Raw genomic sequence first — 23,318 nt, forward strand, 5'->3', positions numbered from 1 at the left:
AAGGAAAGAAAACACATTCACAATCTAAAAACACATTTATTTACATCACGTGGATCACTTCAGCTGATAAAAACCATGGCCGGCTAACATTAGCCGAGAGTCGCAGCGCTAATCAGGGATCAGTCCTGCCTCCTCTGCTATAATGTACACAGGGTTCATGAAGGTTATTTCCTCTGCTGTAACACTTTTTCAAGAGATTTTCCTCTCATCCCTTCTGTGAGAGGCCAAAGGTCAGAGGTCAGGATGAGGACATCCTTAAAGCTGGTAAAGACTCATTCCTGCTCAGGAAAACCCAGTGGGATGTTTCTTTTTTGTTTGTTTGATGTACTTCACTTTCCAGTTTGAAATTGCAGACCTTAGTTTCTTTCTTGTTTTTCACATTTTTTTCTCAGTAACATAAAATGTACAGTCACATGTATCAGGAGCAAAGAAAAAAAAGACATTTTCATCACTGAAGAGAGGATTTTTTTTTTTTCTTTTTTAAACATGACCCACTGAAGTTTCATGTTCAGACTGATCAGTTTCTCCCAGCCTTAAACAACCTGTAAGCATCATTAGCACTGGAGACAGTGTTGGCAGACCCTGGATAAGCGCTGCAACTCGAGAGCCTCGAGAAATGTGGGGTCAAAGTAGTGTTTTTGTTTTTTTTGTTTTGTTATTTTTTTTTTTAATTTGTTTTGTTTGTTTGTTTTTTTTTGTAGAAATTTCAGGCCTGGTAACCAGACTTCTCTTACTGCCAAGACAGTCTTAGCGGTGGGGGTCAATGGAGTTCAATGTTTCCTCTAAAACTCTTTACCACCAGCGAGAAAAAGGAGGAGACTGGGAAGTTAGAATGAAATAACCTGTAGTGGATGATCATAGTAGCACGGGAATATTGCAACAGCTCCTAAAGAGCTCGGAGGGCTTTTTAAATGTAACCATCAGGGGATCCAAGCAGGCTCCCTGAGGAACACCTTTGGCTGAACCATCACAATTCGTTTTCTTTCTGCCTTACAAAGTACTCCAATGAGCCTCCAGCTTAGTCAAGGGAAACTTTAACAGGCCTGGGTGCTGAGTCAAAACACAAGAAAAGTATAAATGAATGTAGAGGAAACACTGAAGTTCAACACGCACTTATAAAGATTCAGCTCAGAGTATATAGTTGATACAGGTATTTATGTCTGTACAGATCCTAGACTGCTTAAAATAGTGGGGGCAACAAGACACAAATGTTTCACTGTTTATATGCACAGCAATGTGAGGTGCTGGGCTGGAGGAAGTCGTGGTAGAAACATGTAAAGCTTAAACACGCGCAGGACCCATCCATACACCTTTAAATATCCAAAAGATCCATCCTTTTCACTCCTCTCAGGTCACCAAGTCAACTGCTCCTCATCAGGATAAGGCTGAAGTTCAAGATAAATTATACAAATCAGGGGGGTCGAATATGACTGGACCATTTTCCAAAGCTGGTCACCTCAAAAGTTGAGGTGACCAGCTATCTTGCAAACACTGATACCACCACTGCCTCGCTACAGTATCCTCCTGAACGAAAGACACAATCTCCACAACAGTGCCAGAGATCAAAACAGGAAACTAAGAAAGTGTAATTTAATCTGGTAGCTCCTGCACTAGCTGAAAAGGTGACAAAAAACCCCGATGCTATTAGCTAAAACAACACCAAAGTGTGGCCAGTGGATATCACGGCACTTTTAGTGTTCACTGACATTTGCAAGGGCGAGAACATTGGGTACAATAGGCCCTGGGGGAGGCTGTCATTTGTTGTTGCCATCTAGAAAGCTGTGCAACCTCTTTTGTGAACATTTACCAGTCAAGAGGATTCTCATGAGCATTTGTTGGGGGTGAGGATGGGGTGTACCTCTGCTGGCATCTTCATTACAGAGACAACATCCAATCAATTACATTTTCACTGACTTGATTAACTGGTGCTTCCAAAGTTGAATCACTCTAGCAGGATCCATTTCACTACCCATTGCAGAGAAACTGGCTCAAGCTCAGTTGGGGGTGCTCACAAGACCATTGACAATGAATAATAATGAATAATTCTTTAAAGGTTCTTCTAGACAAAAAGTTAATTTTTTAAAAATTTTCTACCTTTTCCCCTTACAATGAAGCTAATTTTGCCAATAAAGGAGATTCCAGAAGAAGCTGCTAGTTTAAAGAAAAAATACATCTACTACAGCAAATGTCTCAAATATTTTCCAAAAATTTCCAGAGGGAAAAACTTTACCCCACAAAATTTAAATATTTGAGCTATAGCTCCATAGGGCCATGTTCATTCTGGACCATTTTAGAAGCGCCACCTATTAAAATGAGATGTTCCGAGTCCTTGAGTATTTAGAAGCTCTTTTGGTGAAGTTTCCTAACTCTTCAGTGCAAGAAGTTAATGCTACAGATCCTCAAAGTTCAATTCAGCAATGCATCATGTCGCTATATGTAAATGCTCCTTTGGTGGAGTCAGAACAGGCATGGTCTAGACCTGAGGGGAACCAATGGATGGTAGACGAGATTGTCGTCAATTGCTTTAATTGGGTACTTGATCAGGTGAAGACAAACAGAACCAAATATCTGCTTTGTTTTGGAAGTTTAGGTGCTAAAACAATGGTAGGACCAGAAGTTTTTGAAGACCTTTTTTTCCCATCATCCTTTGGATGGTCGGTTTGGTCCTAATGGACCATAGAGCCGGTACAACCGAGAGGTGTATGAATGGATGTCCAAATACGCTGGGCTTTGCAAGTTTCTACGGGACAGGGCACAATCACACGAAACCAGCCAAACGCAAAGCCCTCTAAAGTTACACAGGGCCGGGCTCAATCCATCGAAGTACACACAATACTGGAATCCAGGAGTCTGAAGAACATTCATTCTCGGTCATTTTGTCCATAGACTGAATAGAAAGAAGCATGAGTACAGTTTATATCTTTTTCTTTTTGAATCAATTAATGAAAGTAGTTCCTGAATTACAACTGAAAACCCACCCCAAAACACCCACCCCAAACCCTGAAACCCCAACAAAAACCAAAGCTCGTGCCAGAACTTTATTCCGAGTTGCACTCGAGCTCCAATCCCCAAAACCTCAGGCCAGTAAATTAAAAAATAAATACAACATATCAATATGCAAGGTCACGGATTAAAAAAAAAAAAAAAATGCTACAAGTTATTTGTGTGTGTGTGTGTATTGAAATTCACTCCTGCAGCTGAACCTACAGAAGTGTAGGGTAGTTTGCGGCACTGGTTGCATATAACTCGCTAGAACTTAGAAAAGCATAGTACTGAATCCCTGAATGGTATTTGTCGGTTTGGGTCGGTTTCTCTGACCGCAGTTTAAACTCAAGCCAGAAGTCTTTCCCCTACAGTGCTTAGGATGTGACTGCCAACCAAACAGCAGCGAGTTTCTTTGCTCGTGGCTGATAAGATTTGTCAACCACTTTGGCAGGTAACCAACCAGTTTGGAGGCAGTTTTTGGAAATCCACTTGGCTGCTGGAACACTGGTGAGTAGGTTTTGCATTTGAGGACACAAACATGGGAACTAAAAATAATAATACTGGTGTCTTTCCCTTATGTTGGTGTCATTCAAGGATCTTTTTCGTTCTGCAGTTCAATCTCCCTTTGTGGGACAAGAAAACACATTGTGGTGGAAATGAGGAAACTTCTTTGTAGCCTTATTCTGTTTCTGTCTGTCAGACCTTCAGGGAACAAATTAAGTTTACCCCTAAACTGAAACCTTTCCCCTAAATCAAGAACATTTAGAATTTTTTTTAGCAACCTGGTTATGATTTTGGTTTATTTGCCATAGTTCTATACTGAAGAAATCCCTGCAAGTGAGGTAGTACTTACTGAAGGGCTGCTGGGGTTTGCAGTACTGATCGTCCCTGACTGTTCAAGCCTTGCGAGGACCTTGGACAACAGGTGCTTTTGAACAGCAGTGGAGCAGCATAAGGAAGCGACACTGATGCAAAAAATTGTACTCATGCTACAATATGTAAATAAGATGATGGCTTCAACTTCCTTCAGGTTTGCGGTGTTGTTGCAATATGATGTGCGGAAATAACCTCAAACTTATGCTGTCAAATTTGCTCAAAGAACTTTTACAGTTCAACTCTGAAGATCCTTTTTTTTTTTTTTTTTTTTTTTTTTTGAGTCTTCTAGATTTAGGTGGGATAACTTAACAATTTGGCCCTGATTGGTACAAATGTTGGCACACATCTACATTCTCCAAAACATTTAGCTTCATTACAGACTTTTTTGTGCAAAATGAAAGGATTTGCTCAACTGATCACTAAACAATTTAATTTCTTAGTGTTTTACTTGTATACTTACTGGCTTTTGCTCACCAAAACGTCATAATACAGTGCTGTAAAGATAGCCTCACTGTCTTGAATGTGAATGGCTTGGTTAGAAAGAAGTCTCTTTTTCCCAGTATTTTCTAACTGCACACAGAGCTTGATTTTAAACTGTGATATGTGAAACCGTCCCAAAGCTTGAGGAGAGACTGCAGGTCTGCCGGCACCAGTGTTCAATATCCCTCAGAGGAAATAAAGACTCAAAAATGTCATTTGTCGCCTTCGCAACAACGACAGATACATCCGTTTTGCCTGACATCTACAAGATTAACTAATATCGACACGTAGAAATGGCACCAGGATGAAAGACAGAAAGAAGAGATCCCCTCGTCTCCACTCATTGAACCATGGTTAGCTGTGTGAGTGTGCTGGTTGGGGTCGGCAAGGGTTTCAAACTGTCAAGTTGAGCAACCTAAGTGGTTTTAGGGGTTTCTAAGAACTTTTACTTTGAAGGGGAACATTCTTGGTTTCTAGTACGTCTCAGAGGTTAAATAATGAGTGTTTGCAGACAAGTCGGCGTCTTCTCTGCAAGCTACAGGTAACCAAAGAAATCACAAGGAGGGTTTTGGTTGTCATGGGGTCACCAACTGGTTTCTAGGCCTGTGTTACCAAGGCCCTAGGGAAATAACCCTCAAATTCCAATGCCAGTGGGCCCAGCTCAAGCGAAGGGATCAAAACCAATTAATTAAGTCTAAACTGGAACAGTGCAGAATGAAGGTGGTTAAGACATGACCAGATGTTTGGTTCTACAGATACATTAGGTCAGGTTGACTGTGTTGGTTGGGCAGGTTGATATTTTTCCTGTCTTGAGTAATATCTCTCTTCATTTTTGTGGGAGTTAATTCAGCGGTCTGCATCCTTGAGACTTCAACTTACGACTAATGAACGCCGTGGGGATCTGGCATTAAATGATTGGTGGAACTTCATGTCAGAAAAAGTGGATAGTCCTAATATAATAATATAATATCTCTATCATGTGACTGTTTCTTTCAGAAGATGAGATAAATAAGGATTATTTTGAACTGTGATTCATGCTTGGCTACTTAAAAAGAATGGGGAGCAGATTATGTCCACTTTTAGTTATCGACCAACCTTACCTAATACCGTTTTCTTCAAACTGACTAAAGACACTGAACTATTACTGCACAGCTAAACTCTAACAAGTGGAGACGAGGCAAGAAAGAGACAGAGGAGGCGCAAGATTCGGCGAGAGAGGAGGTACTCCAGTTCGAGACAGGTGAGGATGAGGATGTGAGGGCGTGGTGTTGAGTAGCAAAGATTCCTGAGGTGTATCCAAAGAGAGCAGAAACTCTTAATTAAAAAAAAAAAATCAAAATAAAAAGATGCGTGCAATCAAATCAAAAGCAAGCTGGCTCAGCTAAATACAGGCACAGTTCCAAAGTAGGGCTGGGTACCTCTGGAAACTGTACTTCAAATTTGATACCTCCTAAAAATAATCATGCCAGGTGACCTCTTGTTTTTTTTTCCATGTTTTTTTTTGTTAATCTGATTTTTCTAAATAGAATCAAACAACACATAATTTATTTCACAATGAATGAACAAGAATATGACCCGAGAGTTTGATATCTCAGATTAAATATCAAAAAAGAAAAAAGAAAAAAAAAGAGAAGGTATCATTATAGCTGGTACCCAGCGCTAATCCAGAGAGAGATCTCGTGACTCCAATTCAAGCTAGTCAGCAATGGGTATTTACTCTCTGCTGACGGCTGACACAGCAAACCCAAAAGGGGGGAGGGGAAGAAAACTTTAAACGTCATTATCACGGGTGTGGGTAGGGTGTGGTTGGTGGTGGTGTGGGGGGGGGGGGGGGGGTGGGGGGTCATGAGTTTATCCCGTTCTCATGAACATATGATAGAAGCAAAAAACCCAAAAAAACAACAACAACAGGAGAAAGTTGAAGTAGACACTGAGAGAAAGGAAGGGGAGGAAGAAGGGAAAAAGTTGCGTTGTTGTTTTTACGGTTTGTATGGCCGTGTGTGTCTGTGTGCGTCTGTGTGTGTGTGTGTCTAGGCTTTGTTGATTGACGAAGGGCCAAAAGGTTCTAAAGGAAGTGCGAGCGATGACCGTGAACAGGGAGAGAGGGACTGATTTTTTTTTAAAACTGTCCATCTGAACTGAGGTATACCTGGTTGAAGGAGGTTTATGGTTTTTATCGTCGTAATGCTTGAAAATGGACCCCCCTCCCCATTCCCCCCCATTTAAAATAAGCTTGATTACCAAGTTGTCTGGGTCCATAATACACTATTTACAGCAGCATTACACTATAAACATTCAGAAGCCGTTGCTTATTGGCAGAACGATAGTCTCCAAAAAAAAAAAAATTAAAAAAAAAAGAGAAAAAAAAGAAAAAGAAAAAAAACACACGAGAAAACAGCAAATGTATCAAGAGCCGGACGCTCGTCTTTTCTTTCTTTTTTTCTTCTTTTGTTGTTTTTTAACACTAAAATGCACTGAGAGTTTTGTGAAATTTCTCCGAAGAATCTTCTCAGAGCAGAACACGTTGCCCTCCTACATCTGTGCGTGTGTGTGTGTCTGTGTGTGCGTGCGTTTGCATGTATATGTGTATATAAAAACAATACATGATCAAAGTGTCCGTAGAGTGTTGTCCCAGCATGTCAGCGCTGTCGCTTGGTAAAACATCCTGAGTGAGTCCGCTCAGGATGGCAGAGTTCAACATTAAAATCCTCAAGCACACCTATTAAAATGAGGTGGATGTCAACTGATGTGGTGAGGCGGGCGCAAGGGGCGTTTCCTGAATGCGAGCAGCGGCCCGCACTTAAAGGAACAGGAAGGAAAAAGAAAAAAAAACAATCAAAGAAGAAGAAGAAGAAGAAAAACCCCCCCCACAAAGCCAACCAACCAGGGTTGGCCATTTATCCCCTCGTGTTGATCCGTGTTTTCGCTAGAGCTCGTCTGGCGTCGGCTGATTGGCTGATCATAAGCTGGACTCCTTGGGTGGGAGGTCCACGTTTGTCACCATGGTGACAACAGTGACGATCTCCTCAGGGCCGATGACGGGTGCCTGGCGTTGCATCTGTCCGATGCGCTCTTCGACGCAGCCGGCGGACAGGCGTGCCTCGGCCTCGTGGTCCCAGCAGTCCTCGATGGTTTCACAAAGCATGGCCAGACCCTGTGGAACAAAGTTCAGACGAACATTATCCAAACAGCACCACGATATCTCAAGCTGGTTGTGGTTTCTGGAGTTTGAGCATGGACACACTGGAAGCGCTCTGCAGCGGCACAAAGTGGGCGGGACCTATTTATAAACTTTCAGGCAAGCGACTGAAGAGACTATCCAATGAAAGCTCACAATACTTTGTGTTGTTCTTACTCAGGTTCTTACTCACTGTCATTTTGTCCTGTGTTATAAGTTGTTTGATTATTTTAGGTATACATCAGCTGTTCTTTTTAAATGTGCTATAGAGGGAACCAATTATTTTAAATCATGCTGCATAAATCAAAGAGCTATGGGACAGTTTCAACAAACACTCCTCTAATTTCTCACCGTGTGTTTCTGCCAGCAGTCTCGCAGGCAGGGCCGCAGTTTCTTATGCACCACCACCTCCTGCATGTCCTCCAGAGATGGGTGCTGACCCACCTCCTCCTCAAAGGGGAGCATGTACTCATCTACTGGTCCTGGAAATGTGTGCATGTGTTGAAAGTTAAAATTTGGATGGAATAAAAATAAGACAGTGTGAATAAAACTTGACTGGAGTACTTGTGGATTTACCGTCGGCAGCGGTGCACCGCGATGCCAGCTCCCACAGGACGAGGCCAAAGGCGTACATATCGATGCGCAAAAAGGAATCACGCTGGAAGTTGATTGCTCCCTCCAGGACTTCGGGAGCCATGTAACGTCGTGTTCCCACCTACAGGTTCCAAGCAGGAGTTCAAAAGTCAGCACTGAGATAAATAGCTACATGGCCACCAATTAAAGCAGACCCAGCAAGACACTGCCAAATAAATGTGTTTTCACTGCTTTACTGTGATTGTCCAACTTTCAAAAATTGAAAACCTCATCATTCAAATAAATCCCTCCAGGGCTGCTTCAAAAATTTCTGGCCTATGCTGCCACCCAAAGGAGTCTACAACTACTGTCTCAAAACAAGAATAATGAGGGTCACTCTAAAATGGATGTTGGTGTTTACATGTTAAATTAACAACTAAAAAATAAAACACAAAACAGATCAGTCCTCAGAAAGGTCTAAACACTCAGTTTCAGTTATTTTGCCCCCCCATTTTCCCCTTAACACAAGGTCCAGTATGAGATAAATTAGGGTTATTCTGAACTATAAATCAAGCTAAGCTAAAATAATCTATAATTGACTATTGCAGTTTCAGGAGGAATTGAAGTTGTACTGAATTGAAAATTCTAGAACATCATTAAACATCAATGAAAAGAACGTAATTATACATTAACAGGAAGATTCTGGAATGTCACTGACTATTAATAGAAAGAATGCCATTGTGAATTAATGGAAAGCTTCTAAAACATATTGGAAAGATTATGGAATTCACTGTACATTAACAAAGAATTTCATTGTACACAAAGGGAAATATTTTAGAATTTAACTGTACATTGATGGAAATATTCTAGAATGTCACTGTATATTGACAGAAAGAATCTGATTGTACTTTGACGGGAAGATCTAAAATGTCATACGTTAATGGGAAGTATGTCCTTTTACATTAAGGGAAAGATTCTAGACTTTAATTATTGATGCTGTATAGATGAATTTTTTGTGTTATTGAACTTGTCATTTAAGATTGTTGTGCTGTGCAGTGCAAAATGTTTGGAAGACTAAAGACTATTATAATAATAATAAACCAAATTTTCAGACAACATAAACTGAGATTGTTTGCTTAACATCAATGCACAAATAAGCTGGAAATAGATATAACTGGGTACTGCCTGTAAACATGCCTTCAAACACAGTGAAATGGTGGATGAGTGACAACTATATGAACTTTTAAGTGTGAGCTATACCTGTCCGTGTGTGTCTCCTGCTGATTTTCCTGCCTCAAACTTCAGAGCGAGGCCAAAGTCAGCTATGCAGGCTGTCAGGTTATTCTTCAACAACACATTCTTACTTTTAATGTCCCTGAAAGAACGCAAGACACAGGAAATGTCCCTTCAGTCCAGTCAAACTAATACAGGAGTCTTGATAGGTGATGATTTATCCACAGATGTTTATGTTTATGGCAGTGTACCTGTGAGCGATGGAGGGCTTGTGCCCGTCCTTGTGTCCTGGGATGTCTTCGTGGAGGTAGGCGAGGCCGCGGGCTGCTGACTGAGCGATGTGGCAGAGCTCGTTCCAGGACACCACATTGGCCTTCAGGTAGTCTGTCAGCGAGCCCTAGTGAATGAGAGAGACAGAGAAGATGGGTGTCAGCAGGAAGAAAAAACAGAAACACTAACTTTACATTCAAAAATGGGCATGTAGGAAAAGGGGAGAATGGGAGTGAAATAATGAAAACCAAAATAACAAGTCCCCAAAACGTGCCCTTTGCCTGTCGCCCAGTCCACACTGCATGTTCCCCTAATATCTGTTGTTGTTAATAAGCTGTACCTGTGTCCAGACCCCATGAATCCAGGCCTGGCCACCAGATGCTCCCGTTTCTGTTCTAGCTTAATCCCAGTTTCAGGTGAGGTTGTCCAGTGCCAAATATTCTGTTTCAATGGAGTTTCTCAAAGCGAGACCCCTCCCCTGAGATGACCCTACCAGGAGTTACTTGGCATCTTCAAGTCTGAGGCAAAACTCCCCTTTGGGTTGGGGGAGAGACTGTGCTCCAAGAGAGGGAATTCAAAAGATCTTCTTATTCACGTGTGATGGGAAGGGCCGGAGGACGATGGAGGACAAAGCAGATCACTAACTTGTGTTTAATTCTTACAGAAGTTTGAATGTTTATCAGCTGAAATCTAGAAATGTGTGATGTTATAAATATATTCAAGAGTCAGAGTGATGGAATGAAAAGATTAATTAATAGTACATTAAAAGTTGAGCTGCATCAGAGCATGCAGTGTTCACAGTGTGGTAACGGTAATATCTCTAATGGATGGAAATTCACCAAAGCTTTTCTATTTTTTTATTTTGCAGCTGACTCCACAAGATAAAACAATTATACTGGATGTACAAGTTTCAATATTGACATTTTTTAGATGATTATCGAAGAAGAAAGAACTTCTGGAGCTCAATAAATCCCCTGGAGGGCAATAAATGACATTTATGACCTACAAGGCGTCCTCTTAAAACCACAGTGAAGTCCGCCAGTCTCCTCTGTCCCCGAGCCAATTTCCTGGATGCTTATTGTCCTCTCTGAATAACGGAGCTCTGACAACGCTGATTCAATGACCTCCTCCATGTGATCACTTATCCTTTGTCTATTCATGAAGAGCAGCATGCGCCTTAATGTTAAATATTAGAGCGCAAAAGTAGAAATGCAACTGTAGATCCGCAGATTTTAGCAGTAAAAGGGACAATTCATGCTTAAATCTAATTTACTCATTTGTCTTCTGTCCTGTTAATGCTCATATTTTATATTTACTCATATTTCTGTGCTGCTACTGTTTCCCTCACACCTTTACTAGCCATCTTTTATCATAAAGAGAGTTAATAATGTAGATTAACAAATATATTTTATACTTTTTAATCTGTACTCCTGTTAGTGTTTTTCTTTTGTCATCTGTAATGCAGAATGACAATAAAGGTCTTGAATATTGAATGTCAACACAACACAAGGTCACCAGTGAAGGCCAAAGGCAAATGTAGTTGTGTCGAGTGACCACTAGAGGGCATGCAACTCCAACACATCATCAGCTGAGCTTCAGATGAAAGCTTTCCAGTCTGTGTGTGTGTTGCGTGCATATTCTGTGTGACAGCTTTTAATATCCTTGCGGTGGAAATATATGAAAAGATATAAATTACAGGGATTTTTTTTCTTCGGCAAGCTGCTGCATGTGCACAGCTCCATATCATAAAGCTGCTCACATGCATCAAACATAAATCAGCTGCGACAGAGACGCCAACACTTCGACACCTGCTCTTTTTAGGTCAAAGCTTAAAGACTTCTGCTTGCAGAATAATTACAGTTTCCTCCTTTAAACCTCCAGTGTTATTCCCTGTTGGAGAGCTTCACTCCACTCCAGAGCTGAGTGCCTTTCCAAGAGTTGTATTGTGAGTGTTAAAGCCTCACCGCCACACCCACAAGCTTTTAATTTTTCAACCTTTATTCACGCGATGAAGGCTCCTTAAGAACGCTGATTCAAATCCTCAGTCTGGCTGGGAAATTTCGGGCAAGCCAAGCGTACAAGAATCACTCTCCACTTGGTTGGTAATGACCCTCAAAACACAGAGGCACTTAGAGCCCCGAATGCTACAAAGGCTGCAGCATGGAGGGTGAGTGGAGCACAAAAGGGGGCTAACACAGCTCAAGCCCACTTTCTCGGTACAAAAAAAAAAAAAAAAAAAAAAAAAAAAAAAAAAGGCAACATGAGGCGTATTGTAACTATAGATTAGATCTTAAGGCACCAAACAGAATCGATAAAATGTGAAGGTTTCATGCATGTTTCCCCCGCTTTACCAGTGTTTACAACTTTGTTAGATGCTCGGCCCTGGAGCTTTTTAGATCTGTGTGCAACTGCTCCCCCCCAAAAAAAACCCCCCAGCAAACAACTCGATAAGATACACTAAGCTCAGCATATTGCTGAGCTTACATGGACACAAACAACCCAGTTAGTGGGAGAAATCAGGCGGGAAATCAGAATTTGTTTACATGTGCTGTAGTACACTGTGACTGGAAAACAGATCTGAAGCGCTCCAGTTGGATGTGTTTTAAACAAGACTTGTAACGGTTTCTAACCTTTTCTTTAGCTGTGGAAACTTGAGTCCAAGTTTATTGAGTCTTAACTGTTTTATTGAGATTTGTATACCAGCTTTGATCTCTTGATCTTACAGCTATTTTTTTAAAGGTTTGAGTGGCTGTCCCAGGTTTAAATGCAGGTGTATATCATAAATTTGAGAACCATAAAACAGAACAGGATATGGATACATATGGCTAAATGCTCAGTAAACATGGACTCTTATCAGGACTTATTGACACTGCTCAAAAATGGCACTAAAATAAGGTCGTATAGACATCCAGACCATCGGCTCAACATGTTACTTGGGTAGCAATAAGAAAAAAGTAGGGATCATACCACAGACTGTATATAAAGGATGGAGACGGCCACGATGACATCAGTAACGAATACTAGTGTTTTAAACCTCTGTGTTTGTTTTTTCAAGACAGAAGTAACTATACTTTATGGAAGCGCATTTCTGCCACTGAAGAAAATTTACTTGGCTAAACGTCAAAATTTATAGTTACATAAAATTTATAACTAAATTTAACTAAAAAACTGATCAAAATTTAGATGCAACTCCAATTCTGAATATCTCAAAAGTTCAACTTAACTCAAAGTGAAGGTGTAAAAAAACCTTGAAATTATGACTTAACTCAAAAATGTGGGTTCGTTTGCCACAAAGCAAAAGCAAAACAATAAAATGTAATAAGAATTTTAACAGTTAAACTAAGATAGAGCCAAAAACAGCACAGAGGGATCAAGAAGCTCTGTAGAAAAAAAAATTATGACTGACTAACGCAAACTTAAAAAGACTTTTTAAAATATAAATAGATGACTTATAAAAACAGTCACCTTGGTTTTTAATTTAGGACACAACTGGCTATAGAGACAAAAACTGCTTTGTCTAGCAGGTTGTCAACGTGCTTATATCAGCTATAAATTTTGACATTTTAACATGGCAATCTGTGGGTACTGACTCACTTATGTAGTCACCCTCTACTGGCCACTAGAGAAACTGCAGTTTTTAAACTCCGAGGCTGCCCCTGTGAGCACGCCTGCTACTTAACATAAGTAACAGCCTGTTTATTTTAATGAACTAAAGCAGTGATTGCACTTAAGATACCCCAGAAAAAGCAAAATTAAACACATTTTTGTTTTTCTTTTGTTTGTCTTATTCGTTCCTCTTTATCTGATGGTCTTAAATCACGCTGAACTCATAAAGTTATTTTTAGACCTAAATGACATCTCAATGTAAAAACATCCTGCCAAACCTGAACTTTCATCTTCAAACTCACGCAGGAAGAAGAGTTTATTGAAACTGGTTTGAAATAGATCCACAGTGTAGTATACAAAAGCCTGGCATACAAAGCAGACTGAAGGTTCAGCACGAAGCTTAGGTCATCGAGCCTGTAGGTCTGAGACGTCCCCAAAGTGCGAGAGGTTTGATGAGGCAATGAGAAAATATACAACATATAGAGGAATGAATGGTTTAGAAATACAGTCCGGTCTCCTATAGTGTACTCTGCTTTAGTGCGCTCAGATTGAAAATGACTCAGTAAAGAAAAGAATATGCATCTCTGCAGCCCTGCCGGCGTACCTTGTCGTGGTAGGCGGTGATGAGCCACAGCTCCAGGTCCAGGTTGTTGTTCCTCTTCTCCACGCCGATAAAGTGGAGGATGTTTTCGTGCTTCATGCCGCTCACGCTGTAGATCTCGTACTCGTTCTGCCAAGACAGCTTGTCCTAGACACGAGCACAGAGGCACAGATGCAGATGTTATTCATGCCGCTGTGCCACCCAATCGACAAAAACACGTAAAAGCCAGGTCACGACTAGTGTTAGAAAGTTTGTGGAGGCGCAGACTGATTTTAGTCTATTCCTTGTTTTACATGCTGCTTTATTATTACTCATTATTAAAACAGCCGAGAAATTCTAATTCATCTCATAACAGAGACAGTCGGCACCCAAATAATCCCAATAATATTACAAATATAAAACACATTTTTGCTTATCAAAAGGTCAGAAATAACAAAAAAGGGGATGAGTTATAAAGTTTCCACTAGAAAAGCTGTCAGACTTGTTGGCTACAAAGGGGTAGACGATTAATTAGCTGTTTTTCATTTATTCCCTGCTTCCAGCATGAAGAGAAAAAAAATGGATACACTAGCCCAATTAAAAAAAAAAAAAAAAAGCTTATCTGAAGAATTTTACTGCAACCAAACTAGATTTTACCCAGAAAATTACAAACATACAGCCAGAGTTGGTACAGTTTCTATTCCTTTCTATTTCCTTTTCATTTCATTTTAGTTTCAGTTACTTCCCAAAGAGGATTTGCTTCTTTTACTTTAGTTTTTATTAGTTAACGGAATCTGCAGTTCCTCTAACAGCCAGTAGAGGCTGGCTCTAAAAGACATTTCCAGCATTGTTAAAAAACGAACAAAAAACGTTTTAGCTGCTTTGGTTAGTTTAGTCCATCATAAAAACTACGTGAGGTGAATATTTTAATCACGCACTGCCCGTCTTTGTTTAAATGACATGAAAAGACATGTCCATAAGTGTCAAATATAAGACCAGAATCAGCCCAGTATAGACCAGAATCCGGGCGCATTGGACAGTACTGGAAAATGTGAAAGTGTCATTTTTGGACTTAAACATACATTAGAAAATTAAATGGATCCTGTTCCTGTTTTGTCCACTATCTACTACAGAAATGTCTTTTCTTAAAACAGGTGCAAATGACACAATTTATTTCTTACAATTTAAGAGCTGTGCTGACATATTTCTTTCATTAACTACAGCAGCATGACTTTGATGTTAAAAATGTTGGGCAACCCTGTTTTAAGACCTTAAATTACTATAAATCCCTTTCTACAGTATTTATTTCACTTCGATCTTATGTATTTATTTCAATTCTGAAAAAAGCGACAAACAGATGGCTGCCCCTCCCTCTGGCTCTGTCTATGACTCCTTCCTGTTAAAAAGGAGTTTTTCTTTCCCACTATCGCCAAGTGCTTCATCACAGCGGGTTTGTCTGATTGTTGTTTTTTTTTCTCTGTTATTGTCAGGGGTGCACATAAGTGGTCCGCAGGTGTGCATTCGCTGTCAAAATAAAAGACGCGCACCAGATAAGAAGTTGCAACGCGCATATGCAGGCACCGTTTTTGTCCGCTACAGTGGGATTTTCACGACATATTCTGCACCACATCTCTGTGCGTTCATCATTTGTTTGAAGCCAGCTCACCTCCTGCAACCACTTTTCCGAGAATACGCGCTTCTTTTGCGGTTCGGACTCCTTCTGACATTTCTTTGGAGGTGGAGGAACACCAAAGTAGTTGCTTAAAGGAGCTCGCTTCTTCGACATCTTTAAGAGTTCTAAACAAATGTCTGTCCTCTTCCAGAAAATCTTATGTACGCAAACGCGCGTTGCAACTTCTTATCTGGTGCGCGTCTTTTATTTTGACAGCGAATGCGCACCTGCGGACCACTTATGTGCACCCCTGGTTATTGTAGGCTTTTTACCTTACAATATAAAGGGCCTTATTTTGTTTGACTGTTGTTGTCATTTGGTGCTATATGAATAAAACTGAATTGAATAAACTGTCATATATCAAACATGATAAGTTTTTGACATATGAAGGTAGCGGTGACAGGCTACAGTCATTAGTGAAGATATGTGGACAGGCATTTGATAAATGATTAATACAATTTGTGTGTTTTTGAATCACCTCCTTTACTACTTATAGTTGCTTTTTTTATTTAGTTTTGCCTTTATTTGATAAGACAGTGAACATTTTTCCTTTAGTACTTTATTTTGTGGGGGTGTAACAGTTGTCAGGCTAACATAACAGTTGTAGTTAAAAACGAAAAAAAGAAGGTAACATCAGCCCCTGTACCTGGATGGGAAAGATCTTAACAGCCATGTATTCATTCAGCAGTTGCGCCTTCCACACACAGCCGAAGCGCCCCCTGGCTTTCACCTCGATCAGCTGCAGAGGTTTGTGTCCCAGAATTGGGGACGGGGGTGAGGGTCCGGGATCCTGCAGAGAGACAGAGACGAGGGTGTTATTCTTTATTCTTTTTATTTATTTATTTCTTATGCAGAGCATTAAAATAGCACCGGGCTTACATTGAAGGTGACCGGGCTGTTTGGCTCACAGTGACAGCGTGCCTGAGGAGCTTAGGCCAGGAGAATTGCCAACGTCTCCACATCTTAAATCTTACAACTTACATTTATAGACTTCTTCCACAAAGTGGTGCCTCGGTGCTTTATTTACTTTTAAATTTCTGTTGTTTCTAATTAGGGAAAGTCCGCTTCAGGAGAGCTGCGCGTTTAAGTTTAGCCTCCATATGACCGTGTGGACACGGCACACCGAGCAGGGTTCGGATACATTCATTTTAAATTCAATTAAACCCCCCAGAGGAGCTGCATTTGATCAAGTTTACAGAAGCGGGATTGTAACTGGAGGGTTGCCAGTTTAAATCCGACAAACAGCAGATGAAATGTGTGCGCTGGCGGTGGTTGGAAAAAACAAAACAAAACCTGGAAGATTAACCGCTGAGCAAGGCACACAAAGAAATGGGACAAGGGTTTAATTATGGATTTAATAAAAACATTTAAGAGCCAAACGTGGCGGGTCAGACCGCATGCGTGTGCTGTGCGTTCATGCTAATCCCACACAAACAAAAGTGAAAGCGAGTAAAGCCAAGTGTTCCAAATCTAAAGTAGGTTAAACACAGCTGGTGATCGGGATTAAGCTGATCACTTTCACATGTGACTTCACAGAGGAGGACAGAGGGTGAGCAAGGATAGCGAGGCCTGGAGAGAGAGAGAGAGAGAGCGCGAGAGGGAGGTGGAGGAGGACGAAGGTGGGGAAGAAGGTTAAAAAGAAGCATGCAGTGCAGGAGTCACATTTCCAAAGGATAAAAGGTAGAGGAGAAAGAGTAGCACATGACTGATGGCGTTTGATGAAACCAGATACGCTGCTGTAAAACCTCGACTTTAGCTGCATGCCTCTGCTGTCAGTAAGAAAAGAAGAAAAAAAAAAAAGAGCTTTTTTTCCCTTCGCGATGTTCATGTTTTCACTTGAACTGAAGGCTTACAAGGTGCCTGATGAGCTGCAGCAAGTTTCAAGACCCCGAGGCCTGCAGGATCCACTCAGACGCAGCGATAATATATCAGGAGTGCACTCGTGTCACTCCGAGTGTTTCGCTAAGCTCACGTAAAAGAAAGAAAAGGTTTCTCTTTTGAGTTTCTGCTGGATTTAACAGATTTAAGAGCACTGCTCTCACCGACGAGGTTACAGAAGGAAAAGAAAACGTGCATTTCAGGGCACAAATATTACCTCGTTTCTGGATTTACCATTCAGGGTTTTTGGCATACGACCTTTCTTAAAGACAAACATGAGCCAGATTCAAGCCGCACACCAACTGTTAAAAATGAGCCCATGCCAAGGAGCGTTTAACAGCAGGAGCAGTAAAAAAAAAAAAAAAAAAAAAAAAAAAAAAAAAAAAAAAAAAAAAACGCGGCGAGGAAGCGGCTACGGCAAGATTACTGCGGTTACAGGAGCAAACTGTATATCCTCTAGTAACATTTATGAGTTTGATTTTTATCAAGATGAAATTGAACTCTGGCCTTTAGTGCACACAAAACAAAGCGCTACTGTGTGGCTGAAGAGAGCGCCTGTAAGTGCATTTCACTAAATCTCATCATTTTATTACGTTTTCGCAAGCACAAGACGCTGTTTGAGAGGGTGGGGGTAAATCAAAGTTTTTAGAAACACAACAAAATAACCTCAGCTGGCTCTTTTTCTTGGAGAAGTTGACTTTAAAGTAAACAAAAAGCAACTTTGCTGCAAAAGTGGCAGATTGTGCGGTCGGCTCACAGAAATAATTTGCATGAATCAAAGTATTTTTTAATTACATATAATTAAATCTATGGATGCATATAAAGAAAGGCTACGAACAAATTAAATTCAATTAAGTTTTGCTTCTTCTGCAGTGCGAGAGGACTTATCTAGTGAACACACGCCTACAACGCATCCTTCGTCAGGTCCATAAGCATTGAGCTAATCTTGTTTAATTTTGCCTGTGTACACCACCACAGTGGGTTTTAAATCAACCAATCAAGATATGATTCAAGTGCACAGTTCTGGTTTTGATTCATTGCATTAACTGTTCAGGACGTACAGCCATTTTTACACACAATTGTATGTGTCTGAAATTATGTTCCGAGCGCCTTTATGAAACAAATAAGGTGCTGTCCAGGTTTTCCATCAGGCACATCGGCTGGCTTTAAACCACATGGCTGTAGGCTAAATCCATTATTGATAGCTGGCCCAACTTTACTGCTTCCATAGAAATTAAGAGTAGCAGCCAAGTGCTGCTAATCAAATGCACTTCATTAACTGTTTATCAGCAAGTGTGAGCACCTCTATTAAAGCTCAACTTTTGGTAGATTGCTGGATGTTACAACAAGTTAACTCCAAGGTGAGACCGAGCAGTGTTCAGGTAACCATGCAAAACCCCCCAAGATCTGCATCTCAGACTCTACAGGCATCAGTTAGCATGTTAAATGTTAATTCATGACAGTACAATTAGAAAAAAAATGAATGAGTGTGGGTTGCTTGGAAGGGTTACCGGAGAAAGCCTATTCTCTCTAAAAGATCATGGCAGCACAGCTAAGGTTGTAAACCCCCATCTGAAAAATCACAAGACTTTTGGGATGATGTCCTTTGGACAGACAAGACCAAAGTGGAGATGTTTGGTCATGATGCACAGCTCCACATCAGCACAAACACCTCATACCAGCAGTTAGCACGGTGGTAGAGGGGTGATGATTTGGATTTGTTTTGCAGTGAATGAGTCGACCATGAACTCCTCTGTATACCAAAGTATCCTAGAGTCAAATGTGAGGCCGTCTATCTGACAGGGTCATGTAACAGGACAATGATCCCAAGCACAGCAGCAAATCTACAACAGAATGGCTGAAAAAGAAAAGAATCGAGGTCCTGCAGTGGTCCAGTCAAAGTCCAGACCTCAACATGATTGAAATGCTGTGGTGGGACCTGAAGAGAGCTGTGCATAAGCAAATCTCCACAAACCTCAATTAACTGAAGCAACGCTGTAAAGAAGAGCGGGCTGGAATTCCTCCACAGTGATGTGAGAGGCTGATAAAGTTACACAGAAAATCATTACTTCAAGTTATTTTTGCTAAACGTGGCTCTACTGAATTCAAGACTCTTTATTTTCAATTATGCAAGCAAAATGAAATCATGGGGTGTACTGCGTTTATTACAAGAGTGCACAGTCTGGTGACAACTTTCACGTGACTGTATATGACTGGCTGTGTTACTAGCACCTAACTAGAGTTTTTATAGTTTTTTTTTTTCATTCTAATTCATGCTTTTAAATTTAACGTTTGACTTTTCTTTTAATTTAGTTTCAGGTAGTTTCCAGAGCGGATTTTCTTTAGTTTTTGTTGCTTGAAAATTTAACACCGTTTTTAACTGTTTCAGTGTTAGACTTTTGTTTAGACTTTTTTCATTTTAATTTCCCAAGCTCACAGAATTGTTTCAAGTTTTGTTCCCTGAAAGTCTCGTTTTGATTTTGATTTTAGATAACTTTAGCGTTGCATTCACATCTAGTTTTAGTTTACTATAATAACGTTGCACCTCACACCAAAAATTCCAAAGAAACTTCTTAATATCCATCAAACGGATTAAAGTCGAGGTCTGAACAGACATTTATGATGCAGACGTGTTGCAGTCGTGAGGTGGTGCACGTCAAACGGCCTTTTCTCTAGGACCAAGCTGCTCCCCAGGGATCGTGTTTTCAATTTGCAACGACTAAAAGCGTGTAAGAAAAAAATAAATGAAATAATTGCTGCTGCTGCTGCTTTTGGTAGATACATAGACCAGGCTGCCCATTTCTTCTGGGCAGTGCGAGGGGAATGGAGGATTGGAATGGGAACTGGTGTGTTTACTTAAAGCCTTTTCCCTCTAACAGAGAGCTGTGAGGCAGACCTGCTGTCTGCACACTGCTTTCACACCAAATGCCAGCCAAATGACGAGGAAAATTACCCACCACGGTGCAGAGGGTGGATTTCAGAGCGGCCTAAACGCTCTCTAGATGGCAGCTTGAAAACATTTTTAAGAACACATTGTACTGAGCAAAATAATCAAACTATAGTTTCACACAAATGTTTCTATGCATCTGTTTTTGATACTGTTTTTTAAATATAGGCATGAACTTTCAATGAAGAGGATCAGATGGACTCAAAACTTTTTTTTTCTTTTTTTTTTTAAAACAAATCATTTACTTGCCTGGTCCATGACTGGGGAGCACGTACTGTACTCACTGTATGAGAAAGCTAGCTTCCAGTTTGGCGACTGAGCCTTACTGATATTATTAACTAAAGTTGAAGGATTTGGCAGGCTGTTATTTTAGACCTTTGTGCATGAATGAACTTGACAACTTCCTGTCATTTGGCAGTAGGGATAGGTTAAAGAATAACTGGACAGAAATCTGGTTTCTGCCAGTCTGGACTTTTAGATCTACCTGCAGCAGCAGCAGGCGCGATAGATGATTGAAACTGTGGTGTGATGTGCTTCTATAGCGTCACATAAGAACCTTTAATGATACGAGTGAAATAATAGAAAATAAGCAGTGTTTTTCTTTTCGTGTATATCAGAAATTTTTGGAGACAACTTGTTGTTGTTAAATGCTTCTGTTCACCGTCTTTGCAAGTTGGACTGTGTATAATCGGACTCAGATTCATTACCAACTGTGGTCCCCTTACTCACAATTATATTGTACTCTATTCTACAGTTAACTGAACGTCTTTATGTATCTGACGCCTCGGTAACAGAAATTTGTTTATATATAAAACCATTCAATTATTGTTGTTAACTAAATTTAATGTCTTTCCCCATCTGTCTGTGTTGCTGCCCTCTTAGCCAGGTTTCCTTTTAAAGGAGAGCTTTTATATCAACATGTTAACGACGTAACCGCGCTAATGCGTTGACGCCATGCAGCCCCACGCACGGGGCGATCCGCGTTAACTCACTAATGGAGATCTGCCGCGTTAATGCGGTTATGGTGTTAACGTCATTTTAACAAGATTAACATTGACAGCACTGATAAAAAATAAAAAATAAAAAAGACAAGGTCAACTAGTCTATCTTGCTTTGGAAGTATCTGTTGGATGTTTTAATGTATATGTAAGTAAAAGTTTCTGTTTAACAGCGTCCTCCTTTCTCTATTCTGTTTTACTAATCTCTGGCTCTCTTCCACAGCATGTCTTTCATCCTGTCTTCCTTCTCTCTCCCCAACCAGTCGCAGCAGATGGCCCCGCCCCTCCCTGAGCCTGGTTCTGCTGGAGGTTTCTTCCTGTTAAAAGGGAGTTTTTCCTTCCTACTGTCTGATCTGATTTATGTCCCTAACCTATTTAAAGGCTCCTTGAAGGTCATGCCTCAACATTGATTTTGCAAGTGTATGTGAAGCCCGTGTAAAAAAATCTCACTATAAGAGTTAACATTCCCATTCAAGTACATAATCCTAGCTAGCGTGGCTGCTGTAGGCCTGGCCTATTCTGGCTGCCATTCATCTGTAGTGAGTGTAGGCTGTCAGTCTGCTGTTTACCACAGCTGTCAATGTGTATTCATATCTATTTACTCTTTAAGAGGCTGTAAAACTTTGTATGTTGTACGTATAAAACTTTATATCTTTAATGAATTTTAATGGTTATGAGAACGCATCAGAAAAATGACTGACTGTATATTTAAACTGAGCATTTTTGCCATCTTGGTGTTTTAAAACACTGTGAGACCACTGAGGGGTGAGCCTGACTCAAGAATACCCTGCTTTAATCATCCTTTTTGACTCTAATGGGGACCATAACATAGAAAATCACCATTACAAGACTTTACAGTTATGATTTTTAACATGACCTAAACAACAAAGTGTTAAAGAGAAATGGTTCAGCCATCTTTCTCTTCGTGGTAACTGTGGTTAATTCCCTTTCTGGTTCAAACCTCCATTCCAACCAATGCCAAGCCATCAGAGGTTTGTTGAATGACTGCATGTATGAAACCATAGACTCAACACTGGTTTCACTCTGTGTACAGAGATACCAACATAAGACTATGAATCTGCCTTACGACAACCCAACATTTGACGAGGTCCAGAGAAGGTGGGGTGAAGATTATCATTTCTTTCCAGAATCAGGAAAGTAGAACGGGGGGCGAAAAAAAGAATAAACAGAATAGCTTAGCAGTAAATATGAGTGGGGACACTTTTCAGTGAAAATAGGTCAACAAACACTTGCTATTGAAGGACTCTTTATGCCAGAAAAGAGGATGAAAGCACTTTCTAGTACATCCATTAAAAAGGACTTATTATGCTTATTTTCTTGTTAAATATATCTCGTTCCAGAGGTGGATGCTCATAATAAACATGAAAAGCAAAGTTAAAAATGATGAGGTCAGAGTAAAAACAAGTAAGAGTTTGTAATACTCTTTGCTCTATATGAGGTCAGAAGGGCACAAAAGCCTGACCCACCTACTGCTCAAACCTCATGTTTATATGGAACAGCCAATCAGATGAAAGTTTCTGAAAATGGCTCGTTTCGGATAGAAGATGAATTGAGGGGCTGAATTAAGGGTTACTTTCAAGCTGGAATCACACAAAGCTACTGTACTTGAGTCCGAAAATATAAATGAGGAGCTGTAAACGAAAAAAACATGTCCACTTTAAGCTCACTTTCTGATGTGATTGTTATTCTGATCATGGTTTTGGTAATAAAATCAGGCTATAATACAAGGATACGAGCTCTGTTCACTGGTACAAAACAATTTTCTAATTTGTCTCAAGTCAAATTCCTGTGTCTTTACTGGGCTTTGTAATCCAACATTTTAAATTCCGATTATGATTTGACAATAAAAGTATAATTAGAGGAGTTGCTGTGTTACATAAGCTTGCAAAAAAGCAATCAAGAAGAATTCCAGTGCATCTATCGCTCTTGGCAGTATAACTGATTATGATTCTGTTCAGTATTTAAATCAGCTCAGGACCATTTTACCATGCATAGTAATTTTTCAGAACAATAAGCTCTGG

General features: G+C 40.3%; 1 protein-coding gene across 2 annotated transcripts in view; it reads right to left on the reverse strand.

The window, feature by feature from the left end:
* Positions 1-16: 16 nt before the first annotated feature.
* acvr2ab (activin A receptor type 2Ab) overlaps positions 17-23,318 on the reverse strand; it is an 84,113-nt gene continuing 60,811 nt past the window's right edge. For both annotated transcript variants that reach the window (XM_025903147.1, XM_005452325.4), the window contains 7 exons: positions 16,100-16,243; positions 13,806-13,949; positions 9,577-9,722; positions 9,353-9,467; positions 8,096-8,234; positions 7,871-8,001; positions 17-7,495 (listed from right to left, as the gene is read on the reverse strand). In XM_025903147.1, coding sequence (XP_025758932.1) covers positions 7,301-7,495; positions 7,871-8,001; positions 8,096-8,234; positions 9,353-9,467; positions 9,577-9,722; positions 13,806-13,949; positions 16,100-16,243 — 1,014 coding nt within the window. In that variant the 3' untranslated portion in view covers positions 17-7,300. The remainder of the gene's footprint in view (positions 7,496-7,870; positions 8,002-8,095; positions 8,235-9,352; positions 9,468-9,576; positions 9,723-13,805; positions 13,950-16,099; positions 16,244-23,318) is intronic.

Source organism: Oreochromis niloticus, linkage group LG23 (assembly GCF_001858045.2).
Source record: "Oreochromis niloticus isolate F11D_XX linkage group LG23, O_niloticus_UMD_NMBU, whole genome shotgun sequence".
Lineage (NCBI taxonomy): Eukaryota > Metazoa > Chordata > Actinopteri > Cichliformes > Cichlidae > Oreochromis > Oreochromis niloticus.